The sequence below is a fragment of the Lathyrus oleraceus genome, chromosome 4 (genome assembly GCF_024323335.1).
Source record: "Lathyrus oleraceus cultivar Zhongwan6 chromosome 4, CAAS_Psat_ZW6_1.0, whole genome shotgun sequence".
NCBI lineage: Eukaryota > Viridiplantae > Streptophyta > Magnoliopsida > Fabales > Fabaceae > Lathyrus > Lathyrus oleraceus.
This window is the reverse complement of record NC_066582.1, coordinates 473354654-473365564: the sequence shown is the minus strand read 5'-3', so window position 1 is coordinate 473365564 and position 10911 is coordinate 473354654. Positions and strand designations below refer to the sequence as shown.

General features: G+C 34.9%; 1 protein-coding gene across 4 annotated transcripts; it reads left to right on the top strand.

Annotated features, from left to right (window-relative positions):
* The first annotated feature begins 828 nt into the window (after positions 1 to 828).
* Positions 829 to 3039, top strand: LOC127076243 (jasmonate ZIM domain-containing protein 1). Of its 4 annotated transcripts, none has more exons than XM_051017841.1 (5): positions 829 to 1185; positions 1289 to 1397; positions 2238 to 2509; positions 2641 to 2701; positions 2792 to 3039. In XM_051017841.1, exons 1-5 carry the CDS (start codon positions 1020 to 1022, stop codon positions 2895 to 2897), a joined length of 714 nt encoding a protein of 237 aa, XP_050873798.1. In that variant the 5' UTR covers positions 829 to 1019; the 3' UTR covers positions 2898 to 3039. The 4 variants fall into 4 exon arrangements, with proteins under 4 accessions (XP_050873798.1, XP_050873797.1, XP_050873796.1 ...); XM_051017840.1 differs by having other exon boundaries at positions 832 to 1185; positions 1286 to 1397; XM_051017839.1 differs by having other exon boundaries at positions 835 to 1185; positions 1289 to 1409.
* Positions 3040 to 10911: the final 7872 nt, after the last annotated feature.

Below are 10911 nucleotides of genomic sequence, written 5' to 3'. Positions count from 1 at the left end.
CGACTAGTAATTATTTATGATGAAACCTAATTTTAGAGAAGAAAAATATCAGATACAGGAACATCAAATACAGAAACGCGAGTTCGAATCCGCAACATCATGTTTGTTCACCGCAAATTTCAGCCACTAAACTACTTAACAAAAAAGAAAAATATAGTAAAGAGAAAAAATAAATTTCAAAAAATCTTAATTAATTTTATTAAATGTGGGAAAGAAATCAAAAATTAAAATTTTGTTTGCAGGCACATCAGCCACGTGATAAAAACTTAATATCGTTCAAGCCATTGACGAAAATAATGAACATGAAACAATTTAATAGAGTTACATATTCAATATAAATAAGATCCATACCAGATCTTAAACTCAAAATTAATAACTAAAAATGTATTTTAGTCTTTAAAAGATCAAACAATTTTTTAAAATATTTTTTTCATTAAAAAAAATCTGATTAAGGAGGAGTAAATCATATACTATTCCATATACATTTAAAATTGCCAAACAAAAGTCTAATACAAGGTGTGTGTGTGATAATACATACAAGATCCTATATAAAAAATTGTGTACCTATATCTAACACAAACAAGTACTAAATTTTTCTTTTTTTCTAAGCATAAGACATTTAAAACACTTGTTTTTCTCGTGTGTTTGTGTGTGCTAGTGGCTGAGCTTTCCCACTGGCCAAACAGTACTTTAAAACAGCCTATGCCTACTTTTCTCACACACTAAAAACACGTGCTTCAAACCTAAAATAATATTCTAATAACGCACATTAATATTTTATTAATATTTCAAAGAAAATCTTTATCAAAAAATAAAAAATTATCAAGATAAAGACCACATGGTCTCATTGTTCAGACCAGAGAAACTTCAAGGAACAAACAAAGCTTTTAGAAGAACAAAAAAAAACACTCTCAAAACAAAGCTTCTTCATCTAAAGGGTCACTAACCAAACATCAAAGATTCAATCTTTTGTGATAAATCTTCCAAAGTTGGAATTTTTTTGGTGGGTTTTGTTGAAAATGACTAGTTTACCTAATACTTCGTCTGATGGCCGGAGAACCGCCGGTAAGGCGCCGGAGAAGTTCAAGTTTTCACAGACTTGTAGTCTCTTGAGTCAATTCTTGAAGGAGAAGAGAATTTCTGGTGATTCTGCTTCTGGAATGTTTGGGAAAATTGACCCTAAAGGTACGGATTAGTACTTAGTTTGTTACATGGAAATGTTGTATAAAAGTTTATGAATTTTTTTGTGAGTTTTTGCTTATTGTTTTTGGCTTGGAATTTTTAGTAGGTGCTAAGGATTTGTTTGGCAATATGCAAAACTCAGAAGGTGGTTTGAGACTAAATGCTTCAGCTATGGATTCTCTTCCTCAGCTTGTGGAAAATCCTTGCATTAAAAGGTCTAATACAAGGTGTGTGTGTTTTTTTGTGACAGTTTTGATTTATGCTATTGTTCTAAATTTTAACCAAATATAGAAAGTAAAGTTTTTGATGTAAATTAGCTATGACATAGGTTGTGAATGATGATATAATTTAGATTTGAAACTTGTTACTATGTGACTAGATCTGACATAGGTTTATGAGCTTTTAGCTAAGGTCGAAATATTTGAATAGTACTCGAGATCAATTTTGGTTGAATTGTGAATCAGGGTTCTATATGTGTTTGTGTTAAGAGTCTCGCATCGAATAATATATGATCTGATTATTAAGTTTTCACTATCTGACCGGTTTTGTAAGGTTGAATCACAAGATCAAAATAAGTATAGATCTGATTTGTTAAGAAATGGATCACCAGATCTCAACCACACTAGTAGATCATAACGAAAACAAAATTATAGTCTAAATTTATTGAATATTAATTGTAGGAAGAAATCCCTAGGAGTTGACGTGTTAGTGAAGACTCGGGTTCTGAGAGCGCGTTTCTCTAAAGGTTTTAGGTTCGAATCCTACTAGGGTTCTGAGAACGTGTTTCTCTAAAGGTTTTAGGTTCGAGTCCTACTAGGGTTCTGAGAGCGTGCTTCTCTAAAGGTTTTAGGTTCGAATCCTACTCGGTGCTAACAATTACTGAGTTGGTTGGGTCAATTCATAAAGAGCTCTACTATGTTTTAAATGAGTCTCCTAAGTAGACGCTTGGATTGGTCCCTTTGGATTAGTCGATCTCAACCAAAAGAGACACGTTTTCATTTTCTTCTAGATTATTTCTTAAACAATTTTCTTATTGTTGTTTATTTTTCTTATAGATCAACTACAGCTCCTGAAACGCCGCAATTGACAATCTTCTACGCCGGGAAAATGTTAGTATTCGATGCTTTCGCGCCCGCGAACGCAACCGAGATCATGGAATTGGCGACAAAGTTAGCCTCTGAAAATTCAAACACAGAAGAAAATCCCCCCTCTGCACTTGTCACAAGTGAAATATCAAAACCAAAATCAAAGGAATCCCACCAAATTCCTCAACCAAACACTACAGCCTTAGAAACATCTAAACCAGAAAACCAAACCAATTGTTCAGGTAAATTAATTAAATCAACATCTTTAATTACTTCATTTTTCATATTAACAAAGAAAACAAACATTATAAGCAAGCATGTAAAAACATTCAAACTCTAATTTAATGTTACATTTACTTTTGTCAATAAACAGATAGTATGAGATATCCAAGAAGAGCCTCACTTCTTAAATTTCTTGAAAAAAGAAAAGAAAGGTAAGAACCATTATTATTATTATTTTTTTATAATTTTCTTTTCTTTTTAATTAGTCAATGATAATTAATTAAATTTTCCAATTGTTGCAGGGTCATTGCTAGAGGACCTTACCAAATTTACAATCACAAAAATGAGGGTAATAGTACTTCAGGAGGTGAACCTAAAGATCAACAACACTTTGACCTTAACTTATAGGGATTTAAGTTCATTATGACCTTAACTTAAGGCACTTAGAAGAATGTTTTAGCCTTCATATATAGATTTATAAGAGATCATTTTTATATATATTTGTATGTATTATTTTTGTCAATCAATTAGGTCCAATGTTTTCGCATCATTAGTTTTATTATAGAAATTGATTGATTATTAGATTACCATATTTTCAAGTTTTTTTAAGCATAATCTCAAAAGTAATATAGCATGTGAGTATGTGACGAATATATAACTTGTCTTTTTGTGCATACAATTTCAACCAAAACGTGTTTGAGTTCACAAAGTTTTTCAACCTAGAGATTATCCAAAAGATTGAAAATTAATCAAAAGAGAAAGCAAATTGTCAAAGAAAAAAAAGGTGTGTGGCCCATGTAGGGTAATTGCAAATTGTTAGTTGTCTCGTTTTGAACAATACCACATTGTGTGGATGAAAATTATTTTGCATTAAATGGTCAAAAATTTATTTTAATGCGCTTGATTCGGAAATTTATGAGAAGTATTTATTTTTTAATTAAATATAGAAGTAAATATTTATTGTAAAGAAAAATATTACTATATTTTTAATAAAATAAGAATAGTAATTAAAAGTTATTGATTGAACTAAAATGCGTTAAAAAAATTAAAATATATCAATAGAAATATGAGAAAAATGAATATACCCTAACAGTCTAAAATACAAGACATGTGTATTCCGTATATCATTTTTTTATTTTTAAAATATTATTATGATTTGATAATATAAAATGTTCTAATTAAATATCTATTTGATATTTATTTAATATTTTTTTTATATCGACAATACATTATCTTTAATCTTCGAATATATTTATAAAAAAGTGGAATATATACGATTATGGAGTATTGTTTTTTCTTTTTCTTTTGGGTTTGTAATGCGGTATATGTGTTTTTTTATTCTACAAATAACGCGGTATATAACGAGTAGAAGCAAAGAACATAATAATGCAAACGTGATGCATGTGGAAATAGAAATCCGTCAATTTTGAAATTGTAAGGTTTTGTTGACTTCATTACGGTTTCCAAAAGGACCAACTAGTGATGGTGAGTGAATTGGATTACGGGTCGGTTTATAGGTTTTTTCATGTCATTGAATTGGATATTAATGGATAATATTGATCGGATTTGATTAATGAAATTATATAGTAATATAATATTTCATCTGTTTCATTTTAAGTGTCATTTTTTTATACTTTTTACGCATATCAAGAAAAATAATCATTATTATTATTTTTTAAACAATAATTCTACTTTTACATATAATATCCTTAATTAAATACTACATTTATTTTACTTTTTCTTTTTCTGTAATAATTACATAGGGGTAATTTTGACAAAAATGCATTTAATATTATCTTGAACTTTGCAATGGACAATTAAAAAGAAACAAAAATTTATCAAGAAAGTGACACTTAAAAAGGAACGGATGGAGTATAAGAGAATTTCTTATCAAATCTTATAGGGTAGAAAAATAATCTATGAAAAATCGAAAATATCCTCACATTTCGAAGATACATCTTAGGACACACCATCACCACTTTTATGACGCACCAAACAAGTGTCACCCCAGATTAACACAAAAAATTATATCGAAGATGCACCAACAATATAAATTAATTTTACACTTTCAATCAATGACGTTTATGTATTTCGTCAAGTCAAACTGAAATTTTTAAATTACCTGTATGACATGATAAAGTGATATATTTCCAATGGATGAAAGTGTAAGACTGTTTTACATTATCAGTGCATCTCCATTAAACTCATATATGTTGCTCCTTTTGGATTGATTGCATTATGGAAAACAACATGGAGCTTGTTCAAGTTGTTTTTGGTGCAGAAGGGACACATGTGGAACACGACGTTCCAACATACGTGCTGCAACATTTGGTATTTTGAATCAAATAAATGGTATTGCAGTTTTGGTTCAGATTTATTCTATCCAATATTCATTCTACATATAAGATCTACAATTCATGGAGAATAGTTAATTTGGATGTATTGAGTTGTTAGAATAAGATTTGTTCAAGCTCCTAAAAGGTTTTGATGATAACAAAGTATTTAAAGAACAATAGGGTTTACTAATGATTATTCTAGTGTGCAGGATCAAAAGACATCAACCTTGATATAAATCAAGTTAATCACTCAGAAGAACCATTAAAGGAAGAAAAATTATTCTGAATATGAAGGATCATAACCAAGCTTCCAGACTCTGATGAGTCCACTCAAGTCTTTTAGAAGCTGAACCTAAGCTTACGTGAAATACAAAGTTCAACAAAGCTCTGAAGATTGGAAACGTTTGAAGCAATCGATCATTGTCACAAAGAATGAGCCTGCAACTTCTAAACATGTTTAATCAACACTTCTGAAGGATCTGCTTCAACGAAAATTGTCTACATCAAGTCATCAACTATGCAAGTGTTTATCCAGACTAGTTCTGATAAAGACTTTGATGAAGACAATTTTAGAACCTGTGAACTATAAACTCTGAAGTTTCACTCCAACCAGGTTCTGAAGACGTACTTCAGCTTCTGGTCAAGCTTTAACTAATTCTATAAAAAAGCCTCTGAATCAAGAAGTTAAGTATAAGGATAGCAGCGACTATGAACAAGCTTCAACAAACATCTACAAGAAGATTTCAAGTCTGAATTTATCCCAAGAAGATCACGTGACAACAGTACAATACTTTATATCTAATCAACATTAAGTTATGTTGTTAGGACCTTATCTCTCCGACTGCTCTGAACTCTACTATTTTCTCCCAATATCTTTATGCTACCTAAGTTTTGGCTCACTCTATTGTACAACGGCTAAAGACCTTCAATGGCCATTTGTACCTTTGGTAGTTTCAATCTTCAATGGATCTATTCTTATAATCTATTTATAGATGAAGATTGAAAACTTTTGTATAGTTGTTCTGACTAAGATGAATGTGAGTTGAAGAATATGTGACTGTGTTCACAAAGATGTCATACCAGTTCACAGTATTGGTTGAGAGAAAGACTATGTTTTATTCAAAAAAACATATATCTAAGAAAGACACACTAAACAGAAAATATAACCACAAGGATTAGATGTGTGAGAGTATAGCGAAAATGATCAAGGCAGATCATTATAACAGAAAGGCACAACAAGAAAAAAATTGTGCAAGGAGAGAAGAAGAATTACCACTTCATTCTCCCACACTCAAGAGTAAACAACTTACATTATGCTCAAGAGTAAAGTCCTAACCTGATTAATTAGGCAAAAAAGTTCTAATATGCTTATCCAAGAAGCACTCAAATGGTCATAAGGTTAATGCCACACTCTTTTGATTAAGAGATTCTGAAGACTCGAGTAGTTGTGCTTTGAGTAAAGTCTTAATCTGATTAATTAGGCAAAAAAGTCTCTTTCTATGTGATTGAGCAAAACCCCTTAGCATGAGCTTAAGGTAGGAAAGTCCTGAACGGGTTGTTTAGGCATTAAAGTTTCATGCTTGCGGGCAGAGCAGGAAGTCTCGAGTTGGGTGCTTGAGCATTGAAGTCTCATGCTTGCGGGCAGAGCAGGATGTCTCGGCCAGGATGACTGTGAAGGTAGAGAAAAACAAGAAATGGGGTTTTGAATTGTTTTAATGATAATAAAAACTTTTTGGAAATGAGGCACACGCTGAAACAAGTAATATCAACACTAGTTTTTATACTGGTTCACTTGAAATTCAAAGTTACTCCAGTCCACCCGGCCAAGGTGATTTCACCTTCAAAAAGGATTTAAGCCACTAATCTTGAAAGATTACACAAAAGATTGTCTAAGAGAATAAAGATCTCTTAGTCCTCTCAAGTATACAAACTTCACAAGTCACTTGAGGAGAGTTTCAACAAGTAAATATAATTACAATAATGCTTAGTGCTTCTAGGTAAGCAGAGATTACACAAGGTAATAGCAAAAGAATTGTTCACACTTTAGAGCAGCAGCTCGTGTGAGAAAGAGAATGAATAATGAATATAATAGTAGTGTTGTATTCTCGTGTATTTCAGGTGTCTTCTTAGTGATACATTCCATCCTTTATGTAGGGGTGATGAGAAGACTGTTGAGTGTTTGAATGTCAAAATCTTTGGCAATGATGGATGATTAATGTCATTAAACTCTGTGTTCTTTCCAAAACAATTTTTGGGGCGCCATAAAATTCTTCCTGGAATAGATTCTTTCCATAAGTGAAATTCTTCATAGCTAAGTATTCTGAATCAGCGGGTTCGAACATCAGAGTCTCTATTCAGCAAGTGTTTCTTCAGATAGAGTTTCTTCTAATTGATTTCTTCAAAGCGCAAGGCTTCAGATCCTAGAGTGCGTACTTCAGAGTGTCGCTTGTTGAGTTTGTGCTTTCTCTAATTAGAATCAGATCTTCTACTTGCGTATCTTCTAAGTGGTATCTCAGAACTTGTATCTGTATCTGATGGATATCTATCTGACTATTTTGATTAAAGTCATGCACACTTAGATAAATTATGTTAGGGTACCATTTTTGTTTCATCCTTTGTTATCATCAAAATCTTAGAGATACATTATAGAAACTAGATTTGCTCTTACAATCTCCCCCTTTTTTATGATGACAAATAAATTCAAAGTGATGATGAAACAGTGGTATAATCAAAATAATAACTCATATTCAAATGAAGAATGACTCCCCTGAGATGGAAATGGATCATCAGATTTTTCAAAAGTTCTTACCAGACTTTCCTTTTGTGACATCTAGTTTGTACCTTAGTTGATATCCTGCATAACTTTTAGTTCTCATAAGTCATTCAGATATTAATGTGCGCAGTGTAGCATGAGACTTAGATATATTTTCATCAGAGCTATATTAGTTCTCCTCCTTTTTGTCAGACTCAAAAAGACATAATTGCAAGAAACAATGTTCAAATATATATATATATATATATATATATATATATATATATATATATATATATATATATATATATATATATATATATATATATATATATAAGAAACAGAGGTACAGGTAAGCAGCAATGCAGAAGAGAGCACAAAACATAAGGAAAACATAAGAAGAAAACAACACAAAGAAGCCTAAGTGCCTAAAGGTTTGGAGGTGGAGGCATCCTTTGGAGCAGTTGAGTCGACAAGTTCTGAATGTTGTTGTTGACGGAGTCCTGTTGATCCAATCTTGCTCGCACAATCTATTGCTCCTTCTGCAGTTCTTCCAGAGTCTTCAGGACCTAAGGGGCGAAACCAGAGTTAGATTGCTCCCCTGAGTTAGAGCATCAGCGTTAGCCTTTGCAGCTTCCTCCGCAATAATGTGTGTTGCTTCTTTAGCTTTGGCTCTTGCTTTTGCCTCAGCTTCAGCAGCAGCCGCAGCAGTAACAGCTTCAACAACAGCCTTCTCTTCAGCTTCTCTAACTCATTGCGCCTTTTCAAGCGACCTTTCTCTTCTGCTTCTCTTCTGGCCTTTTCCTCAGCCTCTCTGACCAAGCGAGCATGTAGCCTTACTCCAGCGTCTTTGGCGAACTCGTCGCGGACTTGTTCAGAGAGGCCTTTCAGTTTGAAGGCTTCAGAGGTCATCCATCTGATCACTCTGTTCCAGTGAATCCTTACTTCAGAGGGATCATCACTTATACTGGAGTTTATAGACAGAGACTTGATCTTCTCCACTGAAGACTCAGCAAATAAAGCGATTGCTTCTTCTAAGGTGGGGAAGGTATGATTTGGTTCAGAGTTTGGGGAAGATAGTGGTGTTTGGGTGGTGTTAGTGGGAGTCTGAGGGGTAGGGAAGATGATGTCTTTAGAGGGTGGTATGGTGGGGGTAGCAGAGGGTGGTGGTGTTGGTTGTTCAGGTGGTGGATTTTGGGGTTGTTCAGATGGTGGTGTTTATGGTTGTTCAGATGATGGTGGAATTTATTGTTCAAGTGGTGGAGTGTTAGTTTCTGGTTCAGGTTATGGTTGAGAGACAAGAGCACGTGCCTGAAGCTGAGCTAGTTTGGGGGATTAATGGTCAGACGGTTTTGAGTCTGGTGATAGGACATAATAGGGTGGAGATGAATGTGTAGAAGATGATGGTGATGTGGATTCGTTCAGCATTTCTGCTACAGAAACAGGTAAGGTAGTGGTGGAGAGGTTGAATTTTTGAAGTGGAGAAGATGGTGGATTAGAGGTTGGAGTGTTAGAGGGTTTAGTGGTAGAGGTTGGGGTTTCAGATTGGGTGTAGATGGGAGTGGTTTGGGGAAGAGAAGAAGCAAGTTGCTTTAAATTGACAGAGCGGGAAGGAGGAGGCATAGACTTACTTGGTGAATCGGTCAAAGGGACTAGAGGTCTTGACCTAGAAGTTTCTCCCAATTTTTCCTTTCTGGCCTTTTTGACTTCTCAGAAGGCTCTCGCATCCTCTTCATGAAGTTTGGTGGATGCTCAAGCAGGCAATCCACCGAGAACTCTGAGATGTCAACTCCTTGGTTTGCGAGATCCTTCAGATAATGTGCCACAACCTCTGGAGGATCGATCTTGGAGAAGAGGTAGAGTTCATTTGGGATTTTTCTTTGATCCTTGAGTGCTTCCCAGGAGGTATCTAATGAGGGTTTCACCCTGACTTGCTCAATCACCCCAATGCTCTTCAGATTGCGAGCGTTTAGAGGTCTTCCAATGTCAACTGTGACATCCTCCATCAGATTGTGATGGATAAGGTGATCCACCAGCCCACTCTCGATCAGAACGTCGGAGATAAGTCTTCCTAGAGGGATGTAGGTTCTGGGCTTCATATTATTTCTGGTATCCTTGACAGAGTCTCTGAGGTATTTAAAGAGCAGTGTTGGTAAGTTCAGTTTTAGCCTTTTGTGAAGGTAGTAGAGAATGCACTTCTGATCTATGTTGATATAGTCAGAAGAGTTGGAGGCTGGGTGGTGATGGATGGTACCTAGAATGATCTTCATCCAGACTCAGAGGTTCTGGTGAAGTTCCTTGTTTTTGAAGGAGTTGCCTTCAGCGTTCTGTTGAAAGATGGTTGGGGCAATTTCCCGGGATATGTACTTTGCCCTAGGATTGATATTGTAGATCCTTCTTCCTCCTGTCTTCTCCATATTCAGAAGGGAGGCGATGGACTTCTCAGTGATGACCATCTTGACCCCCAGAACATGTGAGACTATGTAGTGGTCATCTGCGTCTGCGAAGAGCCAGAACTCCTTTACCATATAGGTGTAGACGGAACCATAGAGTCTTTAGAAATAGGTTTCCCACCCTTGCATTCTCAGTTCCTCAGTGAGGTCTATTCCATTGCGCTTCATGTTGTCAAAGTCTACCAGCGGTTCACATAGGACTTCAAGTTTGTCAAATGGAGTGGCAAGGTGAATATGAGGTTCATGGTCCATAATATGTGGTTCTTTGTAGATTGGGGTAGAGACAACACCAGTTGTAGCAGTTGTTTGTTGAGAAGATATTGGAGTTTGTTTTGTTGCTTCCATTTGTTAAGAGTAGTTGTAGATAAATTGTTGTTGAGGATCCATGATGAATTTGATGAAGAAGATGAAGAACTTGAAGAACTTTTATGAAGATGATGAACTTTTTATGAACTGAGAGAGGGGAGGGGATTGTGTAGGCAGTGGGTGTAAAAGTGTGAACGTGCGAGTTGTGAAGAATATAAATACACATAGAGAGCATGCAAAACGACAGCGTTGGAAGCATTTGAGTAGTTAGAAATTTAATGATGGCACATTAACCAAGTTGACACGCTTAGGGGAGACATGATTACAACCCATGATAGAAGTCTAATTCCCAAATCAGCACACTGCTCGAGGAGATCTCAAAGGTCAGTCTCTTGATTTCTGCTAGACAGCTGTCTAGAAGATCCAAGGTCAGACGCAAGGTACCCCATGTGTTGATTTATCTGATCTTTAGAAATATCAAGGGATTGGTTCCTGAGGATTTCTGATTCAGGTGATTCCTAACTGGTAGAAGTATCAGAGTCAGATCCAGATACTAGATGTTATTTCAGAGCCTT

Bases quoted from the DNA above. Each gene is read 5' to 3' on its own strand.
- LOC127076243 (XM_051017838.1), top strand. From the start codon at position 1,020: ATGACTAGTTTACCTAATACTTCGTCTGATGGCCGGAGAACCGCCGGT. The intron at 1,186-1,285 runs GTACGGATTAGT...TGGAATTTTTAG, and splicing joins TGGGAAAATTGACCCTAAAG to TAGGTGCTAAGGATTTGTTT. The intron at 2,510-2,640 runs GTAAATTAATTA...GTCAATAAACAG, and splicing joins AAACCAAACCAATTGTTCAG to ATAGTATGAGATATCCAAGA.